Source organism: Alosa pseudoharengus, unplaced genomic scaffold (genome assembly GCF_046254945.1).
Source record: "Alosa pseudoharengus isolate Yale_2024_CS ecotype anadromous, Long Island Sound unplaced genomic scaffold, YU_APseudo_1.1 YU_APseudo_1.1_scf_2, whole genome shotgun sequence".
NCBI classification, from domain to species: domain Eukaryota; kingdom Metazoa; phylum Chordata; class Actinopteri; order Clupeiformes; family Clupeidae; genus Alosa; species Alosa pseudoharengus.
Window position 1 is genome coordinate 6684888 of NW_027468663.1, and position 20889 is coordinate 6705776.

At 46.3% G+C, this 20889-nt stretch overlaps 1 protein-coding gene across 3 annotated transcripts in view; it reads left to right on the forward strand.

Moving 5' to 3' along the window:
- mib1 (MIB E3 ubiquitin protein ligase 1) overlaps nucleotides 1-16129 on the forward strand; it is a 60457-nt gene extending 44328 nt beyond the window's left edge. For 2 of the 3 annotated variants that reach the window (XM_076293499.1, XM_076293500.1), the window contains 10 exons: nucleotides 452-584; nucleotides 1969-2055; nucleotides 2871-3029; nucleotides 5031-5212; nucleotides 5383-5572; nucleotides 6012-6090; nucleotides 10239-10385; nucleotides 12615-12686; nucleotides 13322-13422; nucleotides 13908-16129. In XM_076293499.1, coding sequence (XP_076149614.1) covers nucleotides 452-584; nucleotides 1969-2055; nucleotides 2871-3029; nucleotides 5031-5212; nucleotides 5383-5572; nucleotides 6012-6090; nucleotides 10239-10385; nucleotides 12615-12686; nucleotides 13322-13422; nucleotides 13908-14048 — 1291 coding nt within the window. In that variant the 3' untranslated portion in view covers nucleotides 14049-16129. The remainder of the gene's footprint in view (nucleotides 1-451; nucleotides 585-1968; nucleotides 2056-2870; nucleotides 3030-5030; nucleotides 5213-5382; nucleotides 5573-6011; nucleotides 6091-10238; nucleotides 10386-12614; nucleotides 12687-13321; nucleotides 13423-13907) is intronic. The other variant, XM_076293501.1, reaches the window with a different exon arrangement.
- The last annotated feature ends 4760 nt before the right edge of the window (nucleotides 16130-20889 follow it).

The following is a 20889-nucleotide window of genomic DNA, read 5'->3' on the forward strand; positions in this document are numbered from 1 at the left end:
GAGAGAGAGGGTGTGCTCCTACAGAGTCTCAGCCCCTGGTTGCCACTTGCACGCTGTCCCCTGTGCAGGCATCCCCATCTCGTTGTTTCTCTTATCGTGGTTTCTTGCGGCTCTGTCCCCTCCCTGTGACCTTCATGAACCTTCAGCGGGCTCTCGATAAGCAGCCGCGTGTTGGCGTATTAGCATTCCCCCAGCAAGAAACAGGCATCCTGATGATAGGCGCATTATGCATAGGATACTATTACTGCAGCAGTGAGATGAATGTTAATAGTTACCGATCCCTCATCGTTCACCTGAGCAGGGATAAGGAGGACTTGCAACGTTTAAGCAATTACACCGGCCTATTGTTAAGTGACGTCACCTTACAAGTGCAATAACCACACTCTCTTTCTTTCTCTCCCTCCCTCCTTCCCTCCCTCCCTTTATCTCTCTCTCTTCTCCCTCCCTTCAGTGCCATGCGTGTTCTGCTGTCCAAGCTCCCCAGGCCCTGGATTGTGGATGAGAAGAAAGACGACGGCTACACGGCACTGCACCTGGCGGCGCTCAACAACCATGTAGAGGTGGCCGAACTCTTGGTGCACCAGGTAACCAATCCATAACCATAGCCCCACCCCCCCAATCAAAGTACACCCACTGACAGCTAGCATATGTCTTTATATACAGTATATTGAAGTGACGAGAAGCAGAGGCTCACATACAGGTGTGTTCAATCAGATGTGGTGTTTTCATTCAGATGTAGATGTGTTTTGCATGCAGCTACAGTAGCTAGAATCTCCTGTCAAAATGTCAGTGTGATGAGCTTATGTCGTACATAAGCATTTTCATATGTCGTTCTCTAGGTGATGATATCCAGTTGACTAGTAAATAGAAAATGCCATGCTGAGGAGGCTACGGTAGATAAAAACTCATTAGTGAGTAGAAACCATGACTTAGTCAATGACAATGACCGCTTATGACCATCAGAGACAGCTAAATGGAAACTAATATGTTACATAATATAATGGTGTCATTTTGGAAAATGGTGTGTTTTATTTGATAAAAAAAAATGAAACTATGAGCGCTAAAGCTCATTAGATGCAGAGACCAGTGTGGTTGTTTAGGCCGGGGGGTAGATGGTAGATGGTCGGCAGTGGGCATCAAAGAGGCTCATTACGTCCTCATCAGCCATCTCTGTGATGGCCACAGCTGGAGCGTTGCCCTTAGCTCTCGTTGCTGCGTCGTGTGCCGCACCAACCCCCAGCCTGGTCCACCAGGGCCCTGTCCGGCGATGGTCCGTGGCAGGGAGGCGCTAGCTAGCGTTGGCGTGCAAAGCCGTTACTGCGGCATTCCAGCAGCTGAGTGAGGACGCCACCCTCTCGGTGCCATGGCTGTGTGGACCGGCTTGATTGTGCCCGTGGCTTACAGGCCCCTCAGAAAATCCACGGCTGGAGCAGGTTTAGCACAATCTGCAGTGGCGCAGAAGCGCCGAGCCCTGTGGTGCGTCGCACTCGGGTCTCTCCCAGAGAGCGTCTGAATATAAACGACCTGCACCAAGTAAAAAGCACACAAGCCTCTTCAGAGCAGCCTGCAGGATATGTCATTCCTGTAATGGAGCGCACTGTAGTCAAATGTTTTTTTTTGGAAAGGTAGCAGGGGGGAAATGAAAATGGGATTTCTTTTCCCCCGTTGAATCTGTCCGGGAAACGAATGTGAGTCCTGCTGATGCTGAAAGCCCACACACTCACTGTAACGCCACGCTTGCAAATGGAAAAACAAGGAAGGAGGCAGCATGCTTCTTACCAGTCTGACAGGGCTGTTCATTACTTGAGTGGGTTAAACTGTGTTTAGGCTTTCACATTAGTAACGGTAGTCTGCGAGCGCACAGCACTGTGCTGCACTATGCTGTTTGTGTATACACAAGCCAACGGCTCCACCGAAGGTGACGGAAGTCCACACTGTAATGCCTGTCCCTGTGCCTCCTCTCCTCAGGGAAGTGCCAGCCTTGACGTCCAGAATGTCAACCAACAGACAGCGCTGCACCTCGCAGTGGAGCGCCAACACACCCAGATCGTTCGGGTAAGTGCCCTCCTGCTCCTCATCTTCCTCCTCCCCTTCCTCCTTTGTCCTCCACTTCATTGAGTCCCTGCCATTCCTCCCTCCGGTAACACTACATTTGACATTTGGATATTTCCCCTACTGATCCCCAACCATCTGTAAAGTGTGTACAGGTTAAGTGTGACCCCCCCCCCCCCCCCGCAGCCCTCTGTGCTGTCCTTCCTGCACCACTCTTTTGGCCTTAATCTCCAGCCCATCTGACACGTCCCCTCTCCTCCCGCTATCTCTGTCCCGTCCCCCCATGCCCTCCCTGCTCACCTGCCAATGGCACTCGGAGTGGCGTGTGTGTGTGTGTGTGTGTGTGTGTGAACATTAAGATGGTGGGCCCGCTGCGGCAGGCTGAGCCCTTCGGTGCTGATTGATGGAGTGCTGAGGAGGAGCACAGGGATGGGACAGAGCAGGGGGGCTGACTGTGGGCGGAAAAGGAAGTCCTGGGGAAGGCCTGTTGAGCTGCCATCTTGTGGACACTAATGGGACTACAGCATAGCTCTTCACCCAAAGCCAGGAAGTTTTTGTGGCTCATTTGAAAGGCTCTTAAAATGCAGTGTCCTGTAAGTGTCCACCACACAGAATCATTTATCCTGCTCAGTTGCAGGGAGGGAGGTTACTTTTTATGGTTATGATGGCGATCAATGCTTGTGATCAACATTATTTCTCTAATGTATTAATCTATGAAAAGAAATGGGCTGGACTAATGTCATGTGATGGTGTTTAGAAGACGTCATGGTACCTAGAGGGTGTTTTTTTCACGGTGCGTCCCGCGCTGTTCTCCACAGCTCCTGGTGCGTGCGGAGGCCAAGCTGGACGTGCAGGACAAGGACGGGGACACGCCGCTGCACGAGGCGCTGCGCCACCACACGCTCTCCCAGCTGCGGCAGCTGCAGGACATGCAGGACGTCAGCAAGGTGGAACCCTGGGAGCCCTCCAAGAACACGGTACGGACGCCGCTCACGCACCGGAACACCATCGCAAACCAGCGCGCACTTACATGCACACATAACCACTTAGAGATGGATTGGTCTAAGTATCTTATAGCACAGTGAAGGTGTGCTTTTTCATCAGTTTATGTTGCTTACAGGGAATCGAACCTATGACATAGGTGTATTGAACTTATCTTGGTCTACTAATTAGAGCTCCGGGAGCTTATACTGTAAGTTTCACTGAAGATGGGGGGATTATGAACGTCTGAACCGCAATACAAAGCCTGTGGCTCCGAATAGCAGAGACTCTTTTTGTGGCCTCTGTGGAGTGTTTTGTATAGACAGCGATGGCGACCTGCAAAATGGGAAAGTGTGCAGGATTTTACCCAGTCAGGCCAAATCTCTCTCTCTTTCCACAAGTTACTGGAGTTTATACTCCATAGCTGTCAGGACAGGCTGTAGTGTTGTATCTCTCCCAGCTAACGGTGACAGATTGGGTCTTGGTCTGTGCATGGTGTTCCTCAGTCGCTTGAGTAACCTGCCCAATGAGGCCTTTCAGACAGATACAAGGGCTTTACAGTGTAGCGCCTCCAAAGCTGTCTGCCTAAGCACATGCTCACTAAACAAACCGGTAGGAGTCCTTTGCCGAAATCGGACAAAACCTGTGTGTGTGTGTGTGTGTGTGTGTGTGTGTGTGTGTGTGTGTGTGTGTGTGTGTGTGTGTGTGTGTGTGTGTCTGTGTGTCTGTGTGTCTGTGTGTCTGTGTGTGTGTGTGTGTCTGTGTGTGTGTGTGTGTGTGTGTGTACATGTATTTGTGTGTGTGTGTGTGTAACTTCTTGTGAGTGTATGAGTTTCTGCGTGTGTGTGTCACCAAGGCCTGCCCGTAGGTGGGTGGGGAGGTGTCCTCTGTCACCAGGGGAGGACCGCACAGCGGCAGACAGGGCCTAATTGAGACATCAGCTGTGCGTTTGCTCTGCCGTCGCGCGCGTACAAGATGAGAATTGAATTACCCGGCTCAACGGGTCCGTCAGCCCAGACTGAGACTGCGCTGAGAGGGAGCGAGGCGCCGACGGAGCGCAATCAGGGAAATGAACCAATTGGGCCCATCCACTCACATGGAATTTCACACTGCTCATACTGAAAGTTTATGGGCTACACACACACACACACACACACACACACACACACACACACACACAGAAATCCACACATATACTTCGAAGCAGGAGCTTAGCTGTAAGCCTTTTGTGTCCTTGGGAATTTCCTGGCGTACTCTATTTTATACATTGTCGTATCTGTCCAGCATCAGTACCCTGACATGGGGCTGCTGTGACACCTCCGGTACCCCCCAGTGAGGTCCACTCCCCACCTCCCATCACACCCACAGCTTTGCACCTGTCGCTGACAAATCACCCCACTTCTGTCTGTCCGCTCTGCTCCACACCGCGTGGTGCTGTCGTGCATCGGCCCATCCCTGGACGCCGGTCTCGGGTCTGCCGTTCCACATCACATTCGATCGTGTTGAGATTAGCGCTGGCGCGCTGACCTGGGACCAGCCGAACGCTCATCATCCTCCCCCATCATCCTCCCCCAATGGCTGCTGTAAATCAGTGCGTACCTGACAGGAGGCTGCTCCCAGGCCAGGCGCCTGTCATTTATTACTGCAGACAGAGTGACAAATCTCTCCTGTATCACGCCATCACCCTATTATCACAGGCGCGGTGCTGGTGGTGTATGGGGGGGGGGGGCCGAGGTTGAGGCCAGCTATCCATTTAAAAGACTTCCAGACAGGGAATTTGTATGCTGAAATATCTAATAATAATCTGTCAAGGCACTTCAACTAGCGTGCAGAATCCATTATTTCACATTCAGGGCTATAGACTGGCCAGACGTGTTTTATATGGATACGCCATTCTATTGAAGGGGAGAGGAGAGTGTGCTTGCACATCTAATGAGTATGTTTGTGTGCGTGTGTGTCTGTTTGTGCATATGTGCGTGCTCTTGCCTCCATCACAGTTAATCATGGGCCTGGGGACCCAGGGGGCCGAGAAAAAGAGCGCCGCCTCCATTGCATGCTTTCTGGCAGCCAACGGCGCCGACCTCACCATCCGCAACAAGAAGGGCCAGTCGCCCCTGGACCTCTGCCCGGACCCCAGCCTGTGCAAGGCCCTGGCCAAGTGCCACAAGGAGAAAACGAGGTACAGTCACCAGTACCAGGCCATGCAATGAAAGGAAAACGCATGCATAGGCTCAAATGCCTTGATTTATTTCTGCTGTTTGTATGTTACCCCCTCTCACACACTGTTTCTCTCTCTCTCTTTCTCTCTTTCTCGCTCTCTCTCTCTCTCCCCACCCTGTCTCTCTGCAGTGGGCAGGTAGGTTCTCGCAGCCCATCTCTGAACAGTAACAACGAGACGCTGGAGGAGTGTATGGTGTGTTCGGACATGAAGAGGGACACCCTGTTTGGGCCCTGCGGCCACATCGCTACCTGCTCCCTCTGCTCGCCCCGCGTTAAGAAGTGTCTCATCTGCAAGGACCAGGTCCAGTCCAGGACTAAGGTACGGCAACACGCCACGTTGTGTGATGAACCAGCAGTTTATACCCGGGTCAAGGCTCTCAATCAGATTGCATTCTGACAATAGGACCGTTTTAGAATTAAGGAATACTGTATACTGGAATAGTAATCCTCTCGGATTGGGCCTATTCACAAATACTCTTGATCGTTTTAAGAATATTTGGACACTGATGAGGATTCCAATGATAGCTGTGTCAGTGTCAGTCACAGTCACTGCATTATATTCTGTTACTATGCCAATGAATGTGTTTGTTAGTTGATTTGATCTAATCTCATCTGGGACGGGAAAATAAGTAGCCTAGAAACCCGTTGTACTGTACCATTCGCATCAGGACAGCGTGTTGGGACATTGAAGGGCAAATCAAGATGCTGAACGTTTTTTACCTGCCCTGGCCCATCGCTGTGTGTGTGTGTGTCCCCAGATCGAGGAGTGTGTGGTATGCTCTGATAAGAAAGCAGCCGTTCTTTTCCAGCCCTGCGGACACATGTGCGCCTGTGAGAGTAAGTCATTATGCCTAATAATCACTCAGTGCTGTGTGTGTGTGTGTATGTGCGTGTGGAGATGTCCACCTTGTCAGATGCAGCAGGAATTGGGGATAGCTCAATCATGTCCCTCTTGTACGGATTAATGTCTGTTATGCTTTAATATTTACACTTATCTTGTGGACCTTCAATCATTTCTTTTAGGGTTTTAGCTAAAGTACACATTGACTGACATGGCCATCTATGCTAGTCCGTTATTGAGTATGTTTACATGGACACAAATATTCCGATATTAACCCGATTAAGACAATAAATCCAATCCATAATAATCCAAATAAGACACTGCCTTTTCTAATTGCCTTTACCTAGGGCTGGGCGATATGGACCAAAACTGATATCCCGATATTTTGGGGCTGATTGGCGATATACGATATCGATACGATATTGATATTTCAAACAGAAAGAGCGAAGTGCTTCATATATTCACTCGACACAACAATTATGACAACACAGCCAGTTTTAATTATATTAATTTCAGACTGCTCTAACAGAGCTGTGCAAAAAAGTGTAAACAATAACATAGGCCTACAATAGGCATAGGCTACAGTTGCTCTGATAAAGCTGCGCAAATAACAAAAGACCAAAAGTTGACCCTGACTGACAACGCAGGCCTACATTGTACTGCAATTTGCAATAGGCTATTTTGGGCACAACAATATTGAAAAAACCTGCAGTTTTGTCACACAATGCAGTTTTTTTTACCTGTAAGGGTTTGATAGGGCCTAGATGACAAGCAAATGTAGACTATGATGGCCTAGACATGTTGCTATCAACAACAAAAAAAGTTTTAAAAAATTAGGCTACTTAAACAACGTAACTGAGTCACTCATCAAGAGTGTGATAGACGCTACCGTCGTTTTGTATGCGTTCATTTTTGCATGTTCCGGTTCGTAAGAAAAATCCCTATGCACGATTGAATGGGGTTTCAGGAATCATAAAAATGATGCCCTAACTTATGGAAGCATATGAGTAGCTTTATTCAAATGAGAATGCAATCTGCAATATGCAATTCAAAATGACATTACATTATGCAATTGCCAATTCATTATGTAATTTAATATTGCAATTTGCAATAATTTCCAACAAATTGTATTTTAATTTGCAAAGTGACAATGCAATCCTAAAATCAATTTGAATAATTTTGGTTAAAAAATAGAATAAACATGGATTGAATTGCATTCCATTTTGCCATGGTACTTCAGTCTCAAAATTCAAATGGCAATTCCTTTTGCTTTTCAATTTTCAATATTCAGTTTAATCATTTAACTGTCAATTCGTTTTGCAATTTAATATTTAAAGTGCAATGTAGGATTGCATTTTTAAAACATATTTGGCAAAACTGTCAATGCCAGCTTGAAAAGATTTTGGATTATTTTGGGCAAAACGTTTTGCCATCGTTTTGAGGCATTTTATTCAAATGGAAAAGAAATAGCGCCCCCCGTGATTGCATTGCACTTTGGTCACGCTCTTTGTGTTGCAAAATTCAAATGGCCATTCAATATGCCAAACGCATTGCAATCTGTCAAGTCTCTCGTCAAGGCGGGAACTAGGCTACGTCACTTCCGTGTTTACGTCTTACCCAGTTAGTGCTTGCAATGGAGAAGTTTGCAGCTGCACTAAGGTCTCTGGCTGATTATGTAGAACACCACCGTGTCAACGAGTCTGACTCAACGGACAGATTACTGAAAATGGACGACAGAGTGGGCTATCTAGCCCTACTTGTCCGATTTGATGTCAACCTGGTCCGTTCAAAGATTTCTGAGGCCTTACAGCTAATGGGCGCTAGACGGTGGGGAGACCTTCTGTGGATAGCTGCTACCACTGGAGGGAATAGAGGGTTACCTCTCCTATTAGGGAGATCGCGGAGCTCTTTGGAGTTCACAGGACAAGTAGGGCTAGATCGCCCACTCTGTCGTCCATTGTCGTTAGTTAGGCTAAAACTCACAGCCTTTCCTTGCCCTGCTCTCTCTCTCTCTCTCTCACATACACACACAACAGAGACTCCCCTCCGTGGTCTGGCTAGCCTCATAAGCAAACCGGCGGGTGCGGTCGCTCCGGGCCCACGTTTGGCCAAATCTATCTCGCTGAATTGTTGTATACGATGCTTATTTGTAGGCTACTAATTGCTGGGGGGAGGGATGCTACTAAAGTTGCCGCTGGTTGGCAAAGTTATCAGCAGCAACATAAGAGCCTTAATAATGTAAGAACACAGCTGGGTCTCGCGGACACTAGGCCTACTCGCGGTCACGGTTAACATTATTCATCAACTGTGACATGATATGTTTGCGGCGCCAACACCCCCCACCCCCCCCCCCCCCCCCCAAAAAAAATGTGCCCCCTTGAAAATCGCAAATGCCCCCTCTGTCACTGTACTCTACAGCCGGGTCTGTCGGCCAGAGACTGCAAACTCCTCCATTGCAAACGCTAACTGGGTAAGAACAGAGAATGTCTAATAAGACATTAGCCCGTAGACGGGCTCTGGTAAGAAGACGTTAACACGGAGGTGACGTAGCCTAGTTCCCGCCTTGACGAGTGACTTGACAGATTGCAATGCGTTTGGCAGATTGAATGGCCATTTGAATTTTGCAACACAAAGAGCGTGACCAAAGTGCAATGCAATCACGGGGGGTGCTATTTCTTTTCCATTTGAATAAAATGCCTCAAAACGATGGCAAAACGTTTTGCCCAAAATAATCCAAAATCTTTTCAAGCTGGCATTGACAGTTTTGCCAAATATGTTTTTAAAATGCAATCCTACATTGCACTTTAAATATTAAATTGCAAAACGAATTGACAGTTAAATGATGAAACTGAATATTGAAAATTGAAATGCAAAATGAATTGCCATTTGAATTTTGAGACTGAAGTACCATGGCAAAATGGAATGCAATTCAATCCATGTTTATTCAATTTTTTAACCAAAATTATTGGAATTGATTTTAGGATTTCATTGTCACTTTGCAGATTAAAATACAATTTGTTGGATATTATTGCAAATTGCAATATTAAATTGCATAATGAATTGTCAATTGCATAATGTAATGTCTTTTTGAATTGCATATTGCAGATTGCATTCTCATTTGAAAAAAGCTACTCATATGCTTCCATACTAACTGCTCGCGAGTCGCGTGCATATCCTCTTAATAAAATCAGCGTTTAGGTTGTCTCCCTGAGGACTTTAGATCTGCTACTGTCACTAAACGCAAGCATTCATCAGTGTATTTAAATTAGCTAGGTGTACCAAAAATGTCATTTTACCGTGAGTCGAAGAGCTGTAGCTGCTAAACAGTGTTGTAACTTAAATGTGCGTGTACAAAACCGCTTGGAGCTCCAGTGGAATTTTGATTTCACAACGAGAATTCTCGGTCTAGCCGTTGATGTGCCGACGGAATAGGCATCAGCACCAACCTCTGATCAAGGTAAACAAAATCTGACTCAGTGTCCGTCATGTTTGAAAGTTTGTAGTGCTGCGAGGGAGAACGTGCACACGCAAGGGGCGCAGTTGAGCAGAGCTGCGGCTATCTGAATGGTCTGAACACAGAAGAGCAAGTGGCTTTGATAAAATGGCCCATTATTTGACATAATACCGGTATTACGATATTGTCTCAACTACATATTGTTTTCAAAAATATATCGGTCGTAGTCGTAATACCGATATATCGCCCAGCCCTACCTTTACCCAAATAAAATCATATTAGGATTAGGCAATAATCAAAGTAAGGCATGTGGAGTATTCCAGTCTAATGTTAAACAATACAACACCAAACAGTCCAATCACATTTTCATTCTGTGCTTGTGGTGTATACAGTGAGCAAGTCAACACTTGCATTAATTTCCCACCATTAATGATGCAGTCCATGATTCGGTTTTGCAAGTTGTTGTTAATATTTGAGTTCAGTTTACAGCCCTCGCTGAATTAGATTTTTTTTTTTTTAAAGTGATTAGAATCGTGGACAGTACCTGTACCTGACAGGACGGATCTCTCCCCATTCATTTAAAAATGAAACCTGATCTGATTTTGGGCAAAGTAGTTGGCTGCAGGCATCACCTATTGACACAACTTTGACCTGACCATTGTTTGTTTTTGTTGTTGTTTGTTTTTGCAGACTGTGCCAGTCTCATGAAGAAGTGTGTACAGTGTCGCACGGTAGTGGAGCGGCGCACTCCTTTCGTCATGTGTTGCGGAGGGAAAGGTATGGAGGATGCCACTGATGATGATGATGATGATGATGATGATGATGATGAGGACCTTAGTGAGTGAAGCTTCCACACGTTCCCTTTTAATTCTCTCTCTCTATCTCTCTTTGCTCTTTTCTTTATTTTTCCTCCGCTTACCCTCTAGTGTTTGAACCTTCCCATTTGTCTCTGGATTGTGTGTATTTGTGTGCCTCTTTTGTGTTGTGTGTGCCGCATGCTTTTGTTCCCATCCCCTATGGCTGTGTTATTTTCTGAATGTGTTTCCAGACCAGGTCACACCTTAAACCCCTCCTTGGGCCTTTAGGGAGAACCAAAAATATGGATTCACATTGGAGCATTCTGACCAAGAGTTCTGGAATGTCATGGAACATTCCCAACTCATAACATGTAACTTAATCATGTTAATCTTTTTTTTTTTTTTTTTTAATTCATTCTAAAAGTCCACAGAGTAGCGGGTCCCGAAAAGTGTTTTTTTTTTTTTTTTTTTTTTAAATTGGGCTCATTATTTAATTGTTTTTGTTCTTTATCTTGGCCCTGGACCGAGACCAGTGCCTCATGTGTGCCCCGCTCCAGAAGGATTAAAGCATCCGCCTCCCTGCCCTCCATCCTGCGGTCCTGGAGCTCCTGGATAGGGTGGAGATGGGTTTGAGGCCTCAGTGGTCTTCTCATGTGTTCTTCGCCTGTTTTTTTATTATTTATCATGTTTTTTTATTATTATTTTTTCCCTTTTTATTGTTTTAGTGTTTAATGATTATGAATGATGTTTTTTGGATCATTCCTCCATCCAGCTTTTTTAAATTGTTCCGTATTAAGTTCTCGTTGTGTTGGTTATTTTATCATCCGTTTGTTCCGTAGCCATGGAGAACATTTCCTATGGTCCCTGTTTGTTGGTTTGATTTGAGTTAAAAGGGAAACTGGTGCAAGTTCACTTCTTAAAGAGATTAATCTGCAGAGGGATCTGTTTCTATGTAGCCAAGTGCACAAGTCAAACACATCTATCCGTGTATACACTCAAACAGTACCACTGAGAAAACACACAGACACACATGCACACGTTCTCTCTCTTTCACGCACACACAAACACTCACAAACTCATATATACACGTGCACACATAGTCTAAGCAATAGTGGAATGCTGCTTATCCACCAATTCCATCCCTTCAAGAGGCTTCAGTACTAAAACACACACACACACACACACACACACACACACACACACACACAGCACTAATGGTGACACCCCCCTCCTTCCTCAAGCCTACTAGCAGGGATAAGCAGAGGGCTTTTTTCCGTCCCCTCACACCCCTGCGCGTCATCATGGTCTGTGTCTGGCACTCCAGGGGCAGGGGGAGAGATGGAGAACACCATAGAAGGGCTTCTTCTCCCCTGCATAAGTCACGGTGGCGTACAGCAGCAGCAGCCTGTCTGCACGGCCACTGTGTGCACTCTCACATTCCCACACTCCAGCCCTCAGACCAGATCCCATCCAGTGCACAGGACTCTAGCGGCAGATAAGGCCTTAAAACGCTCCACGTGGCCCACAAACCCTAAATAGCCACGCCAGAGGGGAGGTCAGCTCCGCACGCACGCTCAGGGCTCGCTCGGGACCAGCAGCAGGTCACCTTTTTTTTTTTTTTTTTTTTTTGGCCCCCCGTTTCTGCCGAGGCGTCTCGCGTCTCACGTGATGTCCTCCATTACTGGCTGCGCACCATGCCAGCGCTACACGACCTTGCTTCATGCTTTAATGCCACCTACTTCTATGTATGGCTTTGTGCTGCCCGCCACAGTAGCATGGCCTGTGCCGGGCTTGTACGTACAGGCACGGTGTGGTAGTTGGTAGCGGTTATGTATTAAGCCAGTAAAGTCAACCACCGTAACTCGGCACACGGTAGGCTCTTTAGGTTTGTCTCCTATTCCTCTACCTTCTCCTAAATGTAGTTGCTGGCCCATTGTCTGCCTTGATGATCAATGAAAGTGAAAGATCATTTTTTCCCTCAAAACTGCCCACAGAGGTCAGACAACACATTCAAATAATACCAAAACAGCCCCACCAGCGAATGTCCTCTCATCTTCTCCCCACCCCACCCCTTAACTTTCAGTCCCTCTCTGAGCTGCTGTGATTAGCTTGCCGCTCAGGCCATTTTCTTCTCCTTTGCTCTACTCCTCCTCCTCCTCCTTCTTGCCGCCACTCCTCTGCTCCCTGTGAGGAGCACAAACTGTGGCTGAGCCTCAGGAGGTGCTGGCGGCCTTTGCTTGACGTAACACTGTGACTGGTTGCTTCTCAGCAGGGGGCTCTAACTCAGTGGCAGGGGGTTCGCAGGAGCTTCTCCAGCCCAACAATCTGGCGCTAAGTTGGTGTAAGTATTTTATCACCCCCAACCCCCCCAACCCCTCCAACCCCTCTCTGACTGGGCCAGCCCTTTTGGCCCCAGAGGCCCACCACCACCTCCACCATACAAATATACACACACACCAACACACACACACACACACACACTAAAATACAAAGGTTCCTGTCAATGCTAACCACATTTCCATTGTGGCTTAGTAGTACATTATAGTAGAGTATCTGTGTGTCCCTGAGAATTGTAAAGCACATCCTTGCTTGATTAATGTTTGTGATCTTAAAGGAAAACTAAATATCTCAAAAGAGACGTCTTTCAATGATTGAACGGAATTGCATATTGATCTTGATCACCAGTGGAGAACTACTGCTGTTTCTTTATCTGTGTGTGTTTGCCTATGGAGCCAGGTGGTTTCCATCCCATTGGCTAGTGTGCCTTTATAAAGCTCTTAGCAGTAGACTTGCCAAAGCTCATCTTGTTATAGAGGGGTGCGGGCTCAGGTTGTGCACACCGGGCCAAGCCAGGGTCCTCCGACAGCTTACTCCCCTGGAGCTCTGTCGGGGAGCGCTGTCCCATGATGCACCTTGCATATCTGTCTCTGATTGGCTGAGGAGTAATGAGACGTGCTCTCCCCCTTCCCCCCACAGCCAGCGGCAACATCCCGGGTCTGCAGAGGGATAAGGACAACACCAACGTCAACGCTGACGTGCAGAAACTCCAGCAGCAGCTGCAGGACATCAAGGAGCAGGTGAGTGAGAGCTGCTCAGAGACGAGACGAGACGGGCACAGCGACAGGACTCGCTCACTGTTGGGGGTACTGATACATGGGGACACTGTGTGTTCCTTGTGACACTGTGAAATAAAGGCAACTTTTGCCTTGAAAAGATATATTGATCATACTGCTTTTATTCTCATTAAGAAAAATATAATCATACACATAAAAGACACTGGAGTATTTACTGCAGGGCTGCAGAACGTTTACAAAATCACTGGATTAAAGTGTGGTTAATCGTCAGGAAATGACTGTATTAGCAAGAAGGATGTGCTAGCTGCTTAGGCACAGAGTGTACAGCACCATCGAGTCCTGGGTATGCTTAGTAATCTCCGTGCCATAGCACATAGTTGCAGTGGTTCCGGACCTGGAGTGAGTTGAAAGTGGTTATGTATTTCTTATAGATTCAGTTCTGCTTGGTTATCCAAGTGGAACTAAGAGTTTGTTTTGTTTTCCCACAGACCATGTGTCCGGTGTGTCTGGACCGGCTAAAGAACATGATCTTCATGTGCGGCCACGGCACCTGCCAGCTGTGCGGAGACCGCATGAGCGAGTGTCCCATCTGCCGCAAGGCCATCGAGCGCCGCATCCTGCTCTACTAGAGCCCCAGGCTTCGTCCTTCAGGCCTCTTCACCGCTCGTCAACCAACCAGCCAGCCAGCAAGCCAGCCGCTTCTCTCATGCACACAGCGCTCCTGTGTCTGCAAGACTTCCCCCAACTTTTCCACTAAGCTGTCAGTCATCAGTGTTAATGGCGTAGCCTTGTCCTGGTTTGTCTACTTTGGCAAAAAAGAACACCTTATCCTTGTCTGTGTATCAGCTGAACAGTTCTCTTTAGCAGCCCCCCCCCCCCTCCCCGGTATTCAGAACAGACAGCCACTGGTGCCCCGTTTGTCTGCCAACCTTGGTGTCCTAGGTTCGGTCAGTATGGGTAGACCTTGTTGAGAACGTAAACACTAATGGCAGATGCGGTCGTGTATGAAAAGGGTTCCACTGAGTCCTCCTTCCTTGTAAGTGTCACTGCATATGTGAGCATGCAGTTCACTCCCCAGCAGCCCCTCAACCCTCGCGTTGCTACAAAAAACTCTGTGTTGTCCTCTTGCTACTTGTTCTTTTTCACAATAATGTAATCTGATGCAAGCCGAGCTGTAGAGGATGCTGCTCAATGTGGATCTCCTGAGGTTCTGGCCAGTATAGCAGAGCTGGGTTTCCACACGAAGCCTACTATCATGCTAGACGCTTACGTGTTATAACTCGCCTCAGTCCTTTCGGGGGCCATTTTAGTGTACTGCATTTCAAGTTTTATCCGGTCCTGAATGGACGTGCTTCGAGTCCTGTAGTAAAAACCCCAAGAAGTTGAGGCAGAGTCTTGTCCTGTCGCAGTGCCGACAGGAGGTGCAAAGCTCACCCACACTGTCCACTGTGGAAATGGAAGGAGGCTGCAGGAGGCCCATGACGTCTTACATGTAGTATTGGTCTCAGTGAATCTCACACAAGCCTTGAGTATTACTGCAACACCTCATCACCCCCTCAACCCCCACCACTGATGCAAAATTATGCTGTTACATGTGTGTTCATGTTGAATAAGGCTTGGAACTGGATTGTTTTCGGTTAGGCATGTATTCTCACCCCTTACCACCGTCACATTACAGGTCTATGGACAATGAGGTTATGAAGCTATTTGTGATTTGTTTTTTTCCTTCTAAATGTTTGCTAATGACCATAGAGGATTCTGTGCCATTGCTTCCAAAAAGAACACTACAACACCCTTGGGGATAAGGTGCTCGTTTACCTTGTTTTTTTTTTTAAACAAATACCATTTTATTTAAGTGCATCGTCATGAAAAACAGAAATGAAATGAGCTAGAGAGTACAATCTAATATAAAGCCAAGACTTCAAAGCCTCTACTTTAGTAGTGATAGAATAAATTATTTTATATTGTTACCAAGATATAGAATAAGGGGTATTTCAGATTGTCTAAAGGGGGTAGCTTTTTTTCTCTCCAAAGCGGTCATCCTCATTGGGAAAAAAATAATGAAAAAGAGGAAATGTTAATGGGATTTTGATGGACATCACTTTTTTAGTTCTGTAGTATTTTCTAGACTATATTCAGCCTAATACAAGTTAAAACTGAACTAATTACTATCTCGAGTCATATGTCCTGTTCTTCAACCATGTTTATTATTAGGAAAAGAGGATGCCAGTGAGTTGGCTTGAGTGTGAGTGTGTGCAGGTGTGTTTGGTCAGTCCTGTGTCTGAGAACAGCATTTCAGACCTGGCCGCCTCTTGCAAGTCAGAAGACCTTGATGATGTGTTTCAACAGCCATCTTGGCTGCCAATGCAAAGGTCCTGTTTTAAAAAGAATTATGAAAAAGTAGCTTCATACTTTGCCTTTTTAACCAATTTTTTATCATTTTTTTTCAACGATCATATTGACATTTGAAGCTAGATGCACTAACGTACTTTAATGGTAGTATTGTACCGTGTTACAGTAAAGGCCGGTTTTGTACCTTATTTCTGTTTGTAACACTCTCCTGGTTTCAAAAAGTTCACTACTCTCTTCTTTGGCATGAATGTTTGTGTTGTATGCGGTTCAGCCTGTATCATGAAATGCTGTCACTCCGTATTGTTTAGTGCTTTTAAATGAAATGCATCGCTGAATAAAGGTCTAAAGGAACACTTTATGTAGGTGCTTATTCCTTGACTGCCACGGTTCATCAGGGGAGGCTTCAACTGCGACAATGGCTTACTACAGTCATGGCATTCCAGCGACTCCTCTCTCTCTCTCTCTCTCTCTCTCTCTCTCTCTCTTCCTCTATCAATCCCTCACTCATGCATACCCACACTCACACACTTGAGATGAGTGTCCAATTTAAACGAGCAAATAAAAACTGCCGACCTAGTAGCTCCAGACAGTAAGTAGTGTAGAGCTCCATCTGTCCAGAGGGGGGCCACATTATCCCTAATAATGCTATGCATTCTCCCGGAGCGGGAGCCGTGACAGCCACCCGCATCTGATGCATGTTCCCAGCCTTGAGAGGCTGCGAGTAGAAAGCATTCCTATCAGACTCGTCCACGGCCCGTCTCATTCATAATCTTAATGGCTCTTAGCTTCACTAGGATGAGCCATTCCCCTCCTCTCTCTGGCTCGCCCCTCCGCCGTGTTTACAATAGCCCGTGCAAAGCTGAGCCTCGCTCTCAAAGTGCCCCACGCTCCCTCTCCCCCTGCTACAGTACGGCTTTCAATGTGCTGCAGTGTGAGATTCGCTGAGCAGGCGCCCAACGTAACATTATCTCACTGTTGTCAGCTCAAGTTGGCGCTCGGTGGATATTACGGGGCCCACGGTGATGGCATATCGCTCGGTTCATTACTGGTTCAACTCTGTGTATGAAAGCGCTGTCAAGCCCAAGGCTGAGTGGCCCTTGAGGGGAGACATGGAATCCATCAAATTCCTGGACAAAATGCCTCTTATGGCTCTTCAGAAATCTCTTCAATTAACTCAGGCTTCAGAGGGGTCCTCATGAGAGGTGGCGGTGAGAGGGGGAGAACAGTATCCTTGTGTAAATGGGAGGGCAAACATTTTTATGCTTTTTACTTTAGATCATAAAAAAGCAAGAACAGCCTGTGTCCTGTAACAGCTTCTGATAAGGCAGTTGCTTTTCCTTTTGTTTTAGACAGTTGGGTCCTACGAAGATACAAACAAGCTGCATGGTGTTAAACTAGTTTAATGCATCCTTTGGCTTTTCAACCGTCACATGAATGTTATCTGTTCTTGTTTTGAAAAAGGAAAAAAAGAATCCCAGCTGAAGCTTTTTATCTCATCAGCAGATAAGTCCAGTTGGCCAGCCTGATTCCTGGCCACCAGCACAGACAGACAATCCAGTGGCATTCATGGCTTGAGATGTGTGTGTGTGTGTGTGTGTGTGTGTGTGTGTGTGTGTGTGTGTGTGTGTGTGTGTGTGTGTGTGTGTGTGTGTGTGTGTGACACCACAGATCCCAAGTCAATCTGTCTGTGTTATGGCTCCAGTTGTTATCAGATTGTTGGCAGTAGGCTACCCCCTACCGGGTGAACCAGGTCGGCTGAGGGTATTGCTGCTGTTTTAGTCAGGATTGGAAGGCTTCTATGCTTTTAACTGTTTTCACTTCCTTAGCTGATCATGAGAGATGCCACTATCACGGCTTAAGGGCTGGTTTTCTGTACTTGGGTTAAGTCTAGTCCTTAAATGAGAATCTGCAGGGGGGCGAAAAGCTTATTCTCTGACTCTGATTAATCCATTGTTGGGTAACTAGCCGTATGTGTTGAAGAGCAGGCAAAAGGATATAAGTGGGGAAGATGACTTGATGAGAGATGAGCCAGAAATGTAGGTGGTGATGTCACCACCAGGTGGCAATGTGCCCCTTAATATGTCTTCAATTTCATTTAATGTTTTTAAAGTTTAAATAGTGTGCTGATGGTTTATGGTGTGTGTGGTATGCTCTGATTCATAGAACAAATAACTTGGCTACTGAGTGCACTGTTATGATAAGTTTAAGACCCAAAAAGCAGTTTAAACTTCAACATGCTGGATGTAGATTCAGTAGCCACACACACACAGAACTCCTGATGACAGGGTTGCCTGCTTCTTCTGAACAATGCTGTGTGGACTCCAGTCTGACAGGTCAGATGAAGAAGTGGAGCTGCCCTGTTGGAGGTATTGATCCCCACGCGGTCTGAAGGTCCTCGCACGTCAGTGTGCTTCGCCGCCGAGGCGAGATGTTTACTGCTTGGCTGTTTATTGCAGGCCCGGGCAAAGGCCGCCAGGTCTGGACAGACACTCCTTGGTCCACCGGAGACTCAGGGGCCCCAGTCTGAACACGGCCCCACCCGCACTGCTAGCCAATAAAGTGCTTATATTCCCTCTGTGTGCGTGTGCGTGTGTGTGTGTCTTCTGCGGCCCCCTGTCCTTGTTGGCGCCCTGGGTCCTGACACCTCAATTACTTTATTGATATTGATTGGGCCAAAAGGTCTGTCTCCACCTTCCTCCCAAGTGGGAAAAAGAAACGAAACGGTGGATTGTGAGCACCTTTATCGCTCGCTCTTGTGTGTGTGTGTATGTAAGAGAGAGAATGTGTGTGTACATGGGTAGGGGGCTATAGGGCAAACAAGTGGTAATGCCTACCCGACACCCAGCGCACTGCGTCTTCCAAAAAAAAAGACACGTACTGAAAATGGGTTTGAACGAAGGAGTTTAGACCCAGCCAGGTCCTGGCGCTGCTCTGTCTGAGGATGTCATAAGAGAACAATTCAACCTTACTGCAGTGAGTCTAACGAGTCACCAGTCAGTAGTAGTAGTAGAAGAAGATAACTTTATTGTCCCCGTGGGGCAGTTGGGTTTGTGGCGCAGTCGCAAACAGGACATCAGACATATGACACAAACAAATAGTCCATACATCAGACACCAACAGATATATAACATGAAGAACATACATCACACCCTACAATACACTATACACCCTTGGGTATCACCAGACCAGCTGGACATCTAGCTTATTTTGACTGATTTAAGGCTTTTATGGCTTGTGGTATGAAAGAGAATTTGGATCTGTTCTTGGTCAGGAGGGGTAGGCAGAAATGACACCTAGATTAGCAATAGTTTAAAATCATGGGGCAGTTGTGGCCTACTGGTTAAGCCTTCGGGCTTAGAACCGAAGGGTTGCCGGTTCGATCCCGACCAGTGGGAAGTGCTCTTGAGCAATGCACCTAATCCCTCACTGGTCCTCGCGTGCTGCTGTTGCAAGGCAGCTCACTGCTCTGGGTTAGTGTGTGCTTTACCTCACTGTGTGCTCTGTGTGTTCACTAATTCATGGATGGGATAAATGCAGAGACCAAATTCCTTGTATACGCAAGTATACTTGGCCGAGAAACCTGATTTACATTTGCATTTATATTTACATTTCCAAATGAGATGCCAGGGGGTGATTAGTATAGTCACATACAATGTTATTGGTCTTTGTGACCAGTCTGTGTAAATGTTTTCAATGCTTGATAGTAACTTGCTGGCAGTTGTAACTGTTTTTCTGATTGTCTTTTTCTGTGTCTCGATGGCATTTCCAAACCAGCAGATAGTGCAGATAGTGCAGAGAGTGCGGTTTTCCCCATTTACTATGGCTAATAGCCGCCACAGACAGGATGCGATCTGGTGTGTAGGGCGAGAGGTTACTACAGTACTCCCTATAGGACAGGTGGGGCTACAACTACACTAACTCCATACGTTAACCACATCATTATCACCTTTGGGGGCCGAATGGACCTTGTGCATAATAACACCAGGATTATTATTAAACTTTCCTCCGAGTAGTCCAACGGAGTTATTAAGTACAGCGGGGAAAATAAGTATTGAACACGTCAACATTTTTTTCAGTAAGTATACTTCCAGTAAGGCTATTCGCATGAAATTTTCACTGGACATTAGTATTAACTTAGGTAATCCACACACATTCTTGAATTTCCCCTTGGGGATCAATAAAGTATCTATCTATCTATCTATCTATCTATCTATCTATCATATACAAAATTCCAAACATTAATGTCAAAAAGTGGAATGGCACAGGGAAAAAGTATTGAACACGCTAAGAAAAAACAGTACACAAACGCAAGGAACAAACTGGAATCTATAAGTAGTTAGAGAAAGTATCTCTCCTGTCTGTGCAAATTGATATAAGCTGGGTTAGTACATACTGGTGGGCTATAAAAAGGTTTTTTGTTAGCAAGGTGTCACACAAGAAACATTTCATGATGGGTAAAAGCAAAGAGCTCTCCCAAGATCTTTGCAACCTTATTGTTGCCAAACATATTAATGGAACTGGTTACAGATGCACTTCAAAACTTCAGAATCATCCAGCAAGCAGTATTGGAGCGATTATTTGCAAGTGGAAGGAACATCACTACATCATCAACTGGCCATGCACAGGATCTCCTTGCAAGATTTCTGACCAGGAAGTCAGAAGGATAGTCAGAAGAGTAGCCCAAGAGCCAAGGACCACTCTGAGAAAGCTCCAGAAAGATTTGGAGGCAGCAGGTACAATTGTTACAGAGAAAATCATAGGTAATGGACTCCACCGCCATGGCCTCTATGCACGCTCATCCCGCATGACTCTATTGCTGAAGAAAAACATGTTGAACCTCGTTGAAAGTTTGCTACACAACATTTGAATAATCATATGAAATACTGAGAGAATGTATTCTGGTTAAAAATGTAACTTTTCGGATGTCATACTACACACCATATTTGGAGGAGAAATGGCACTGTGCATCACCCTAAAAATACCCTACCAACAGTGAGGTTTGGAGGTGGTGGCATCATGGTGTGGGCTGTTTTTCATCTCATGGTACTAGCAGACTTCATACAGTTGAAGGAATGATGAATGGAGTCATTTTGTTCTGGGAGAATCTTTACATCCACC